The 13,410-nt window shown below is 66.7% G+C and overlaps 1 protein-coding gene across 1 annotated transcript; it reads left to right on the forward strand.

Annotated features, from left to right (window-relative positions):
- Positions 1–7,712: 7,712 nt before the first annotated feature.
- LOC142595738 (SLAM family member 8-like) lies at positions 7,713–12,586 on the forward strand. Its single transcript, XM_075724572.1, has 6 exons — positions 7,713–7,785; positions 10,630–10,971; positions 11,275–11,589; positions 11,704–11,823; positions 11,931–12,022; positions 12,470–12,586. The coding sequence occupies exons 1-6, from the start codon at positions 7,713–7,715 to the stop codon at positions 12,584–12,586; spliced, it is 1,059 nt and encodes a 352-aa protein (XP_075580687.1).
- The last annotated feature ends 824 nt before the right edge of the window (positions 12,587–13,410 follow it).

Consider the following 13,410-nt stretch of genomic DNA (forward strand, 5'->3'; position numbering starts at 1 on the left):
TTATTTTATATTTTTTTTTTTTCCAGAAAACCCTGCAAACAGGCTCGCTTAACGATTTTGTTTCCCTACAAATGTAGCCTATTACTTGGTGCGTTTCCACGCCTGGTTTATTATGCATGAACCAAGCAATTTGCCTGCTGCTCCCGGGGACCCATCTTTAAAACAAAAAAGGTGCTTTGTCATTCTTAATGGCTTTTGCTGGAGCGAGGAGCGGGGAGATGGAAGCACGGATAGACGGATGGATGGACACGGAGGAAGGGAGAGACATTAAGTTTCTTCTCCGTCCGTAACCCCTCTGACTGGAACGTCGCCGCGCGCACGAGCCAAGCCAGGCAGCTTCAAAGAGACCGGCTCAGCCCCCAGCTCCCAGCCCCGGAGGTGCCTCTACCTTGCTACGGCGGCGGCCTCCTTTCCCCAGGAAACAAATCTCCCCTCCTCGCCATCCGGCTAATTTATTCCCGAGATGTATTCTAATTTATTCCCCAGGACGGCGGCAGGCTCGCCGCCTCCTCGCAGCGGCACAGAAATCTCTCGCCTTGTTCTTCCCCCCCGCTTCCCTTCCCTCGCGGCCTCGGCAGGGCCCTCGTCCCCGCATTTGGGGGCGGGAGGAACCCCCAGGGACCACCACGTACCCACCCTCTGGTACCCACCCTCGGGTACCAGGATTTTCTCCAAAATCCACCCCCTGCCAGCAAAATGGCCGGGCAGGCGGAGAAACAACCCCACAGCCTGGAGCTCGATGACCTGGGGGTACGGGCAGCCGCAATTTAACTCCAAGTCACCCTGACAGCTGCAGAAGGTTCCAAAAAAAAAAGGGAAAGATTCCCTCAAGAAAACCGTAATTTGTCTCTCAGAGCCCAGCGCCCGATAATAACACGCTGTAACCAGAGATACGATTCCCGTCCCTTCCCTCGCCGCCGGCTGTCATGCTGGAATTTAATCTTTCAGCCCTCTGTTACCCAGGCTGGTGATAAAATATAATTTGGTTTTGTTCCTAATAAATCACGAGCTCTTGGAGAGAAAAAAGACGGAGGGCTGAGGTTTCCCTGAATTTGCCGGCACAGCAGAAGGACAGGAAAGCGGGAGTTAACCCCAGCACCCCAGCCCGGCGCTTGGCATCAGCAGCCGCCCCCGGAGCGGGCAGACGCAGGAAGCGGCGAAGCAAAGCCCAGGTTACAGGCAGGGGACAGGCAGGTGCTGCCTACAGGCCCCAGTTCCCCACCTGCCCCGGGCTCTCGCAGGGCCAGGGCGGCCCTGGCCGGCCCCAGGGGCGAATCACGAGGGCAGCGAGCGCGGGACAGCCTGACACAGCAGCACCCCACCGGGCCTGCCCCGAGCAGGACGGCTGCTTGGAGCAGAGAGGAGGTACGAGGGGCTGGGACTGCCGCCTCGGCGCCAGGCCTCGGCCCTCGCAGGCCTCAGGAGCAGGCCTCGGTGCCAGGCCTTGGCCTTCACAGGCCTCAGCCCCCACAGGCCTCGGCGCCAGGCCTCGGCCCTCGCAGGCCGCAGGAGCAGGCCTCAGGAGCAGGTCTCAGCACCAGGCCTTGGCCTTCACAGGCCTCACGAGCACGGCTCAGCCCTCACAGGCCTCGGCCTTGCCCTTTCAGGGCAACTGCCCTGGCTCTCCCGAGCCGCCCCGGGACCTTTAGCCCCCGGACCTTTAGCCCAGGCCTGGCCCGCCACGCCCCCGCCCCGCCGCGCCCCGGCCTGGGCGGGCACTGAGGGCCCTGCCCCACAGCGGGGCTATTTATAGCCTCGGGAATCCCGCGAGATTTGGGTGGTGGCGCCTGCAGGTGAGAACGAGGCGCGGCTTTGCCGAGCGTGGCGCCGCTTCGTGCGTCATCAGTCGGCGCCCGGCGGCAGCCAGGCCGTGGGGGGCGGTGGGGGGTCCCGGGGGGCCCCGGGAGTCTGGGGCCGGGGGGGGCGTGGAGCTGGGGGTGGAGGGGCCCTTGGTGGGGCCTGAGGGCACGGGCCGGGGGGGCCGGAGGCCCCCGGGGTGCTGGGGGGCCCAGGCAGGGCTGGGCCCCGGGGCTCGGAGGGGAGGCCTGGGGCTGGGGGCGGGGGTTGGGGCCTGAGCCCGGGGCCGCTGCGGGGACCCAAGGCTGGGGGGCACTGGGGGGGCTGCTACCCCCGTAAGCCTGTTCCGCTCCCTGGCTGGGGGGGGCAGCAGCCAGAGCAGGGGCCCCCCCATCTGCAGCCTCACCCACACGCACCCCGCATGCCCCCGGCCCGGGGGTCTCCTCCCGGCCCGGGGTCTCCTCCCGGCGCGGTGCCGCGCAGCCCCGGCGAGGGCAGCCCCGAGGGCACGGCTGAGCCCCCAGCAGCCGGGCCCGCGCCCCAGAGCCGTGGGAGCAGAGGCAGGGAGGGGCGGGATGGGGTTTGCCGGGCGCTGTGGGGTTTTCCCGGGGAAGAAACTGCTCGCAAAGTGCTAAATGGTGTTACTGCGGGCCTGGCCCCGGGAGGGAGCGCTCCGTAAGAGTGAATCCCTGTCCCTAACCGTTGGTGATAAATAATAAAACACCATTTTTCTCTTTTCCCTGCATTCTCCGCCCCCTCTAGCAGCCGTTTCAGGAGCAGTGGCCTATTTCATAGCACGCGCTTTCGCGGCAGGGGCACTTGCTGCGTGCAGGAGGTACCCTCAGCAGCCCTTGGTGCTTTAACAGTGTCGGCAGCTCTTTTTCTGAGGAGCAAAAGGGTCTTAACTACTGTGAGTTTGGCTGCCTCTGCCCCTTGCAGAGCATCAAAATCAGGACTCGGCCCCGGCACTGGCAGGTTGAGCCCAGGCCGTGGCTGTGGGAGGCCTGGGCACCCCTGGTTTATGCTGCCTGCTGAGGCCCTTCTGGTTTAAATGGGGGTTTTTCGGTCACCAGCGTGTGCTGGAGGGCAACGGGAGCTGGCGTCAGCTTGCGGGGGGGATCAGTGTCCCACGGGAGCGTGAGATGGCAGCGCTGGGGCTGGTCCCGGGTGTGTGGGGTGAGATCCCTACCCTGCACTGGGGCAGGGTGGTAACGGGGCGGCTGCAAGGGGGGTTCCCCATGGAGTGGGGGCTGAAGGCGAGGCCCCGGGCTGGTGCAGCCCCGTGGGACCTGCAAGAGCCCTACAAAATAATGTGTTTTCTGTCTGCGGCGGGTGACGAGTAGCCGTGTCTGTCGCTGGGTCTTTTCCTGAGGCCACACTTCCCTCTGCTGGAAGGCCACACGGGCGCATCCTTCTGCATCCAGGGGATGTGATTTACTGGGAGCAGTGGGGAAACCCCTGCACCCCTCTGTCCTCGGGTTCTCACCTGCAGGGAGACAAACAACCGCATGCTGGGCAAGGAAAACGTGCAGCAGTGCCTCGGCCGCGACGCCTTCACACCCGTTTTGGGAGCTGAAGCGAGGGGTGCAGCCTGACCGGGCACAGCTCCTGCTCCTCGCCTGCCAGCCGAGCCCAGGGCGCGTAGAGTCTGGCAGCTGCCGGCACCGCTGGCTGGGGTCCACCGGCCGCGAGGTGACACCGGGCGGCCTGAACGTGGCTGCCTGGCAGCCGGGAGAGGCTGGGGCATGGCAGGCTGGATCCGGCCCTGAGCTGTCCCCCCCCAGGATACAATGCTGCTTGCAGGGCTGAGCCGAGCCTGCGCTCCGAGCAGGCTTCGTCATCGCCGCTGGGACGGCAACGCCCAGGACCCCCCTCGCTCACCCACGCTGCCGAGGCCTGGCTGAGGGGGGGGTGACACCAGCTTGGCATCCCCAGAGCTACGGGGCTCGCCCGGTTCTGGCGCGGGGACGTCCCTTCTCAGCCCGAGTCGCCGCTCCCCCCCTTCCCTGTCTGACAGGGTCCACGCCTGGGGGGCACGGCGGCAGGGGGGCACGGCGGGTGGCAACGCAGCGTCCCCTCCTTGTCGCTCTGACCCCGCTAACGCGGGGACAGCGGCACAGGTCGTGAGGCAGGAGGTGAAGGAAGGGCTTGCTGAGCTGCGGGCTGGCGGAGGTGAGCAAGGTGTGAAATTGTGGCGGGGCTGCTCTTCTAGAGGCGCCGGGTGTGAACGCGGAACCCCCCAGCTTTGCGCTTTCATTTCCCACTGTGCGAGAACGCAGTGAGGATCGAAGCACAGGCAGGCGCCGCGTCGGCCTTCTCGGGGGGGCTTTGCTGGCTGCAGCCGTCGGCTTTGCAGGTGGGTGAAGGGCGAGGGCGGAGGTGCCTGCGAGGGGGACGGGGGGCTCGGGTCAGCTGCAGCGTCCCACCGGGCTGCGGCCAGCTTCTCCTGCCCCAGCAGCCAGATCCCCCGCTGCAGGTGGTTTTGGGGTCCCCCATCACCCTGCAGCCCTGGGGATGGGGCAGCTCATGGGAGCTCCCTTGACTTCTCTTCCACGCCGTGTTTCTGATGCTCAATTACCCCAAGCCTGGGCGCAGCCCCAGCAGGTGAATGGCGTCCTGGGGGGGTCCGTGCTGCTCTCCCCGGCTCTGCCCCACAACAAGACGGTGAAGGAGATCGAGTGGAGCTTCTCAGCCGGCGCCGGTGCCACCATTCAAGTGGCAGAGTTCGGCCCCAGCGGCTTCGAGCGCCCAGACCCCAAGGACCGGTTCAAGGACCGGCTGGAGATGTTCAACGAGACGGCGCTGAAGATCAGGGCCCTGGAGCGGGGCGACAGCGGGGTCTACGGGGCTCGGATTAAACTGCACCCGGCGCTGGTGGACGATCAGTCCTTCAGCCTCTCTGTCTACGGTGAGCGGCTGCAAAGCGGGGGATGGAGATGACAGAAATCCTCTCGCTTCAGCACCGAACGCCAGCGCCCGCGGCCCCTCTGCTGGTGCACCAGGGATGTTTCCAGCCCTGGGAACGGATTCGCCCCCGTGTCCCTCTCCCTCTGCGTGTGCAAAGTGACGATTTACAGTCACGCCGAGCTGAGGTATCAGCAAATTATGTGGTTTTCCTGGCTGCAAACAAGCGCGGTCCCTGACCCCGCCCGCCCGGGGCTCGGCACGGCTTGGCATGGGCCGCGCACCGCGCTCCCCCCACACAGCACGCAGGCGCTCAGGGCTCCTCGTCCGCCGCACGGCAGCCGCCGAGCCGAGGCGGGGAGCACGTAGGCAGCTCCGGCTCTTGAGTTCCCCACGCCGTTTCCCAACCTCCTGGCTCTGACATGCTGCGGCCATGCCGGGCTTGAGCTAATCGGCTCTGGCAGCCGGCCGCAGCGCGGTGCGTGCGGCCGGTCCCCGCGGCCACGGTGCGTGTTGGGCCGCGTCCCGGCTGCTCCCAGCCTCTGCCCAACCTTTGGGTCGCCCCTGAGCCCCCCGGGACAGGAGGGCAGCGGGGAGGGTCCGCTTTTGCTGGTGTGTGTAATCCCCTCCCATTGCAGAGCCGCTGCCGGATCCCGAAATCCAGAGCCGGCTGCTTTCAAAGAGCCCTGCGTGCTGCCAGCTCATGCTGAAGCACTACGTACCCAGCGGGACTGGAGATGCCATCACCCGGATGAAACCCCAGGGCGACCGGGGGTGTGGGGTGCATCCCCTCTGCAGCGGGGTGCTCCACGTTAGGGTGCAGCCCAGCCACCCCAGCAGCACCCTCCGGGCCCGGCATGCCCGGGAGGAGAGGAGCCGATCCGTAGACCTGGCCAGCATGTGCCGGAGCGCAGGCGAGGGCGGCATGGAGGGGCCAGAGGGGAGGGTGAGGGTCGTGCGGGGGTCTCCTGGTATCTCCAGGCACCCACGAGCTCCCTCCTGCCCTGCAAAGGGCTGTTTCAGCAGCCGGGCATCCCCTCACTGTGGTCCTTTCCCCACCGCAGGGGATGGCGTCGGGCCCGGCTGCTGCACCGTGGTGACCGCCGCGGTGCTCCTGGCAGCCTACGCCGTCACGCTGGAGTTTCTGGAATTCCCTCTGCAGCACCGTCCCTGATGAAGAGGGACGCGGTGATGGCTCAGACCGCCATGCCCGCCTTCGCCGACGGTCTCAGCTTGGCATTGGTGCTGCCCGGCTGCCCCTTTGGGCTGGCTCCCCGTGCCGTGGGGACATCCCTCGCCGTCACGTGCCAAGAACCACAGCCCGCTCCCGTGGCCGGGCGGTCCCAGCTGCAGGCAGCAGCACGTGCCAGCGGGAACGACAGCCTTGGGACCGATCCCGTGTCCTTCCCCTGGGTCCCGCTGACACCCCAACGTCCCTGCAGAGGACCGCGCCGGTGGCATTTCCCAGTGCGATGGTGGGGGAAGGACGGACCCAGCGGCTCTGCTCGGTGTTTCCCAAAGTCCTGAGTCAGTGCCCAACGCCCTCAGCCCACCCGGCCAGACGGACGCCGGGCGAGATGCTGCCCGTCTCCCCATCACGCAGGGACCACAGGGGATGTCCAGCGCAGCGATGCTTCACCTCACCGGGGATGTCCCAGCCCGTGAAAGCCCTAAGCGCCAGCGCGCAGGCAGGAGGATTTGGCAGGAGGAAGCCCCCGCCTTGCAGAAGAGCCGGCGTCGTCCCTGGTGAGTGCCTGCTGCGGAGCCCCATCTCCGGATGGACGGCCTTCGTGTCATCCAGCTGCGTTGTTCCCCTCTTCCTTGGCTCTCAGAGGGCCAGCTGGTTTTCCCCGTTAGCTGGAAACTTCGATTCAGCGACTTTCATTTCCCCTCTGCCCTCGAGAGCCGTGGGAGGAACTGGCAGAGGCGGGCAGTGTGTCCAGCCCTGCTCAGCTGCGCGCTCCCCTTGGGGGGACCCTGACGGGCACTTTTGGGGCATTCACTGGCTACAAAGAGCCCCTGTCCCTCCCCACGCCAGCCTCAGTTTCCCCGGCGCTTTGAGGATCCTCGTTTGGAGGTGCCCCGGGAGAAGGGCTGGAGTCGCTGCTCCCCCGGGCGCAGGGTAAGGGTTTTGCTCGTAGGTGGGGAGTGGCAAACGCCGTCCCCACCGCTCTGTCCTGCTGCAGGGAGAGCAGCCCGGCTGCGGAGGCTGCTTTCCTCCTCCCTGTTTTCCGCTTCCAGTTACTGGAGGTTTTAAATAAAAAATAAGCTTTCTGTGCTGCTAATGGAAAGTGCTTCCTTCCAGCCGCTGCCCCCGCAGCAACTCAGGACTCGTAAATGGTGGCTGGGAGGGCTCAGGGGGGCTTTTCTGCAGCCCCCCGAGGGGGGAGAGGTGCGTCAGGGACCGGGGCAGCCCACAGGGACATTTGGGCAGGCCCACAGCTGCCTTGGCATCACTGCCGGACCCTGCCAGGGCATCTATTCCCCAGGCGCGTCCCCGGCGATTCAGCCAAGCCCCCGCATCCGCTGGGGGACATCCCCTCCCGTGCAGTTTTGTGCGCCCAAGGGTGCTCGGGGACCCCCGTACCTCCCCCCGGGAGCGGCGCTGGGGGTGCTCCCGCTGCCCGGCTCCGGGATGCTCCCGCTGGGTGTCACCAGGGAAGTGCTCCTGAGACTGGGAAGCCCAATTTCAGTGAGGCTTTGGTCATCCCCAGGGCCGGCGGGAGACCTGGCAGGGCTGTCCCGGGCATCGCCGGCGTTAATCCGGGCACAGAACCCAGCTGACGAGGGATGCCGCGGGGTCGGGGGTCACCGGCAGCCCCCGCCATCCTCGGCGGTCCTGCGCGCTTCCCCCAGCCACCTAATCATTTCTGGCGAGCTAATTAATAAGCTGGCTGTGCCCCGCGATGCTCGGCTTCCTACGGGTTGCAGCGAGAGGCGGCTTTGCTCCTCCCCGTCTCTCCTGCCGCTGACTCTGCCCACTGAGCAGCACGAAGAGCCGAGGAGGAGAAATGGAGGGGGAATTGGCCAGGAGCAAAGCCCGGCTGCCCTCGCTGCTCCTGGCGTTGCTCGGCCTCGGGCCAGGTGAGTGCGCGGGCGGCCGCCGCCGAGCCCTCGTCCCGCGGGAGCCTCGTGGCAGGGGGCTGGCGGCGGGGTGGGCTGCGGGCAGGGATGCTGACCCCATCCTGCCTCCTCCCTGCCTGCTGCCGGCGGATCGCAGCCCACCCCGACGCCGCTGCCCCTCCATCCCTCCGCGCTCCCGGCCAGGCACGAGATCGTTTCTGGAACGCTGGCTCAGCGGTCCAGCCTTAACGAGAGGTTTTGTAACGAGGTGGCGGCCGCGGAGCCCCCAGCTCCATGCCCCCACAAGGGTCCCCTCGCCCCTAATGTGGCTTCTGCCGGGTGCTGTTGTTGCCCCACGAAGCCCTTTAACCCCCCCCGGGGCCGTGCCAGACCCAGCTGCGAAGCGGCTCCTTATGTAAAGCAGGAGCGAGGAATCCCCTTAATTCCCAGCGTGCTAATCCACACGTTTAATAATTCCCATAAAACCTCCCATTCCTACCGAAAGCATCTAATAGTACAGGCAGATTAGCGGTGGGGGGGGGTTATCTTCCTAGCGATTAATTGGCTTCAGGAGCAAGACGGGCTGTCGCCGACCATCGGGCAGGAGGGCTGCGGCACGAGGTGCCAGCCCTGCCACGCTGATGACAAATATCTGACCCAGCTAGATGGAAAATAGGCTGTTAATGATGCTTCGGAGTTTTCCAGCTGCTTTCTTTGATCAAAATTATTTGATATTGGGGGCGGGGAGGGGGGGTGTGTGTGATGAGAAAGAGCAAAACCTGAGCTCGTGGTGGATAAACCCTGGGCTAAAAGCAGCCCCGCAGCTCTATTTTTTAGGGTCTGATTGAGACCCGAGCTGGACCGATCTGGGTGCCGAACGCATCGCGCTGCATCGAGCATCGACGCGTTTGTCCCCCTCCCTCGCCCGCCAGATCCTGCCACGGGGTCGGGGCTGCGGCGACTCAGGTTCCCCAAATCCCGGCGTAAACAGGATGAGCCGGGAGGATGCCGGGGAGGTGAGGCGGCGGCTGTGCTCCGCAGAGGCCTGGCACCAGCCAGCTTTTCCCAGCCGTCATTTCCTTCAGCCGCACATACAATAGCGCGGGGGCGGCCGGCAGGGACCCCCCCGGAGAGCTGCGGCCAGCGGATGTGCGGCGGGAGGGTGGAAAATGCAGGGAGGGTGCCCGTGTCCCTGCTGCTGCCTGTTCTGCTGCCTGCGCGGCGCCCTGGGTGAGCAGCCCCTGGTTTAAACGCGGCAGGGAGCACGGCCGACGGACAGACGGACAGCGGGCAGACGGGGCACACGTGCACCCTCAGCCTTCGCACGGCTGCAGCGAGGGCTGGGGGAAGAGCATCTGCCCGAGCTCCTCCATAAGAAGCCGGCTGAGCTTCTGCAGGGCCCCCCCAGCTCCTTTCTGCCGCTCGGGGTGCTGGCTGTCCCCTCCTGTCCCCACCCTGGAGCCCAAGCCCGGTGCTTCAGGACCCCCAGCTCCCCCCTCCCCATCCCACTCATCCCCCCACGGCCCCCCGCTCCCACGCACGGGCTCAGCATCCTCCCTCGGCAAGAGCCGCGCGGTGACAGCGCCCGCAGCCGGGGCGGCTTCACGGGGCCCCGAAAACTTCACGGTCACCCGGGGAAGTGTCAGAGATCTGGTCGGGTTTTAGATTCGGCTGGAAGAACGGGAATCAAGCCTGGGATAAGCGGGATCAGAGCAACAAAAGCTCCAGCGACGCGGAGCACTTCTTAAAAAGCAAAGCAGAGGCAGCTTGTAATTTGGGGCTGCTGGAGGGTTTTATATAAAGTAAACACTGGGATGTCTGTGTTTAATCTGCTTTAATATTCAAGCCCAGCTGCTCCCGCAGGCAGGGACGCCGAGGGGTGGTGGCAGGGGGTGCACCGAGGTGACGCAGGACCCGTCACCCCGGCTGTCGTGGGGTCCCATCCCCGCCGGGACGGGGGCAAAGCCGCTCGCCCTGGCCTCGCCGTCCCAGTGCTGGGCATCGCGGTCCCTGCGTGGGACCGGGGCGGGGCGGGGGGGCTGTTATCCCGGTGGCAGAGGGGCGTGGGGGGCTGCGGGGGCCGGGGCGGCAGAGGCGACAGCTTGTAGGTAGGCGGGAGCTGCCAGGAGTGAGGGAGGTGGTACCGAGCAGCTCCCGGCATGATTTTGCAGAGAGCTGTCGATGCTGCCAAAAAAAACCCGTGGCGGAGGCTCAGATGGAGGGGCTGAAACCTGCCCCTGGGCTGGGGGGCTGCCCGGGATGCGGCGGCAAACGGCGTCCCCGCGGGAATCGCCCCGGTCCCGCACCTCGGCGGTGGCTCCATCCCGCCTGGGCCCAGCATCCCCCCGTGCGGGGACCCCCGCAGCCAGCCCCGCTCTCCCCCGTCACCTTAACCCTTGTCGATCTTTCGCAGGCATCTTGGCCGAGGCGCGTTTTAAGGCGGACAGTGAGGTTTTGCAGATGCTGGCTGGGAACTCCTCCCAGACCCTCTTGGAGCGTTGTTCTGGTGAGAGCCCGGCTGCAGCCCCGGGGACGGCCGCGTTCAGATGGGGCACCTGCATCTGAACCAGGAGATGCTTTAATTTTTTTTGGCAACCAGTCTCCAAGCCCGGCATCCTTCCCTCCCTGCCGGAGCAGGAGGCGGCTCCATCAGGATACGGGGTCTTTTGGGGGAGACATCCCCATCCTCAGCCCAGAGAGGGACCGGCCGGCGGAGAGGAGACCAGGCAGCGGTGTCAGGGCAGGGAGATGCCGCTTCTTCCCCCTGAAAAGGGACCCGTCCCCGAGGGGCCTTCTGTTCCCATCTTGTCCCCGCTGCCCCCGTCTTGTCCCCGCACGCCCGGTGACTTTCTGCCTTGTCCGCAGAGCTCCTCTTCGGCCAAGCCCGGGCGCAGCCCCAGCAGGTGAATGGCGTCCTGGGGGGGTCCGTGCTGCTCTCCCCGGCTCTGCCCCACAACAAGACGGTGAAGGAGATCGAGTGGAGCTTCTCAGCCGGCGCCGGTGCCACCATTCAAGTGGCAGAGTTCGGCCCCAGCGGCTTCGAGCGCCCAGACCCCAAGGACCGGTTCAAGGACCGGCTGGAGATGTTCAACGAGACGGCGCTGAAGATCAGGGCCCTGGAGCGGGGCGACAGCGGGGTCTACGGGGCTCGGATTAAACTGCACCCGGCGCTGGTGGACGATCAGTCCTTCAGCCTCTCTGTCTACGGTGAGCGGCTGCATGCTGGGGTTTGGCAGAGGCGCTGGGGGCAAAAAAAGAAAGTGCCGAGTGCGAGTCCTAAGCCCTCTACAGGTGGGGAAACCGAGGCACGGAGCAATGATGGGGTTTAACAGGGTTTGGTTAGACCCCAACTTTAGCAGCCCAGCGCCTGCAGCCCCTCAATCTCTGCAAAAGGCCAAATCCTGTCACCCTGCAGCCGTGCCCCGCTGGGGACAAGCATGATTGTGGGGATGAGCAGGGTGGAGAAATCCTTGCCGTCCCGCACTGATCCGTGCCCCGCATTGGACGCAGAGTCGGTGCCGAGCCCCCGGACCCGCAGCCAGCTCCTGGCCAGCACCCTGGAGTGGTGCAACCTGACGCTGCAGTGCCAGGGAGCCGGCAAAGGCGCCGTCAACGTCACCTGGAAGAGGGACAACGTCACCCGGGAGAGGGACAACGTCACCCGGGACCTGGCCTCCGACCGCCACCAGCTCTCCGCGGACGGGACCACCCTACGGCTGGCCCTGCCACCCACCGCCACCAACGTCACCTACGCCTGCACCGTCAGCAACCCCGCCGACCAGAAGGTCGTCGTCTTCGACCTGCAAGCCATCTGCCAAAGCGGAGGTGAGACCCTCGCCCCAAGGACGCTCGGGGGTCCGACACCGTGCTGGCTTGGCACGGGGTGGGCTCAGCCCCGGGGGGGGTGGCACCGCCCAGAGCCGCTCTCTGCCCTCCCAGGGGGACAGACGTCCTTCTCGAAGTCGGGGTACATCGTCCTGACCCTCATCCTGCTGGCGGTGAGTTTGGGGGGAGCCTTCTGGTGCTGGCGGATGAATAGCGAGAAGGCGGCAGACCCAGGCAAGTGAAGCCCCCCCCGAGAGCTGGCACGGCTTTGGGGGGGCTGGGGGAGCGGGGGGGGAGGGTGGGTGTCTCCCAGCCCCCCTTGATGCCCCGCACCCCTGCAGCTGCCACCCCCACGGTGCCCGCCGAGGAGACCCCCTCAGACCCCCAGTACACCGAGATCGTGCGCCGGAGCCCCCCGGAAGGTAATGACCAGGTGAGACCCCCGGGGCTCTGGTGGCTGCCAGCCGGGGAGGGCTGTGCCGGGGGGTCCCAGCCGTGCTGGGGGTCCCGGCCACACTGCGGTCACAGCCGTGTCGGGGCCTGGATGCACGGGGGTCCCAGCCACACCAAGGTCATGGCCACGCTGGGGTCCTGGCCATGCTTGAGTCCCAACAACTCCGGGAGTCCCCGCCATGCTGGGGTCCCAGCCACACTGGGGGTCCCAGCCACACTGGGGGTCCCAGCCACACTGGGGTCATGGCAGCACTGGGGGTCCTGCCCGCATCAGGGTCCCAGCCCCATCGGGGTCCCGGCCCCACAGGACACCCATGGGTGCAGGCTGGGCTCCGCGCCGGGCAGAGCATCCCACGGGGGCTCCCCGGGGCCGCGGAGGGGAGCAGGGCTGGGGGGTCCCTCACCAGCCCCCCAATTTCTGCTGCAGGGCCTGGGTCACCCTGAAAATAACCAGGAGCGGAGCGTGCCGCAGGAAGGAGCAGTCACCACCATCTACGCGCAGATCCGCCGGGTGCCAGAGGACACGGCCGAGGAGGTGACATAGGCCCTCAGGTGCGGGGGAGCCACCCCCAAAAGGGGACCGGGGCCGGGGGGTCTGCACGTGGGGACCCCCGCAACCTCCGTTGCCGCACGCCGCGGAGGCTGAAGGGCTCCCCTCTCCCGCAGGCACCCGCAGAGCCGGAGCATCGGGATTTCCCGGAAGGGCTGTAAAGTGCGTTGTGTGCCAAATCCGAACCCTCCAGCCCCCGTTTCGGCTCCGGGGATGGGAGGCACCATCTCGGGGCGATAGCCGGACGGACGCTTCCCCCCCACCTCCGGTTTCTCTCCAACCTCCTTGTCTGACGCCTTCCGAGACTGTTTGGGGAGCGGGACCCCGGGCCGGCGCGGAGACGAGCGGCAGCGGCGGCGAAGCCGGGGGACCCTCTGTGGTCTCCGGATGCCCCGGGATGCTCCGGGATGGGGGGGACCCCAGCATTCACCTCCCACGTGCCGCCGCTGCCGGGCTTGGCCGGGGCTGGGGGCACTGGGGAGGGCAGGGGCACATCCAGGTGCCGGCCGTGCCGTGCCGCTTCGGCGTGGCACTGCGGGTCCAGGATGAGACCCCTTGGGGCAGACAGACCCCCCCCAGCCCCTTCCCAGCTCCCCCCGCAGCCGCCAGCTTCCCCCGGGGCCTCGCAGGGACCCTCTGTGGGGAGATGCCCACACGGGGTGTGGATGCCCACCCGCTTCGCTGCTGCTGCGGGGGACACCGGGGTGTGCCCCCAGCCCCGTCCCACGCGGCCGCACCGGAGCAGAGCCGGGTGGCATCTCCGGGGCCACGGAGGGATGCAGAGGGACCGTCGCCCGCGCAGATCCACCGAGAAGCAC

This window comes from Pelecanus crispus, chromosome 22 (assembly GCF_030463565.1).
Source record: "Pelecanus crispus isolate bPelCri1 chromosome 22, bPelCri1.pri, whole genome shotgun sequence".
In the NCBI taxonomy this organism is placed as follows: domain Eukaryota; kingdom Metazoa; phylum Chordata; class Aves; order Pelecaniformes; family Pelecanidae; genus Pelecanus; species Pelecanus crispus.

Excerpts from the sequence above, each read along its gene's own strand:
- LOC142595738 (XM_075724572.1), top strand. The coding sequence starts at position 7,713 with ATGGAGGGGGAATTGGCCAGGAGCAAAGCCCGGCTGCCCTCGCTGCTC. Across the intron at positions 11,590-11,703 it reads AGCCATCTGCCAAAGCGGAG|GGGGACAGACGTCCTTCTCG; the intron begins GTGAGACCCTCG and ends CTGCCCTCCCAG. Across the intron at positions 11,824-11,930 it reads CGAGAAGGCGGCAGACCCAG|CTGCCACCCCCACGGTGCCC; the intron begins GCAAGTGAAGCC and ends GCACCCCTGCAG.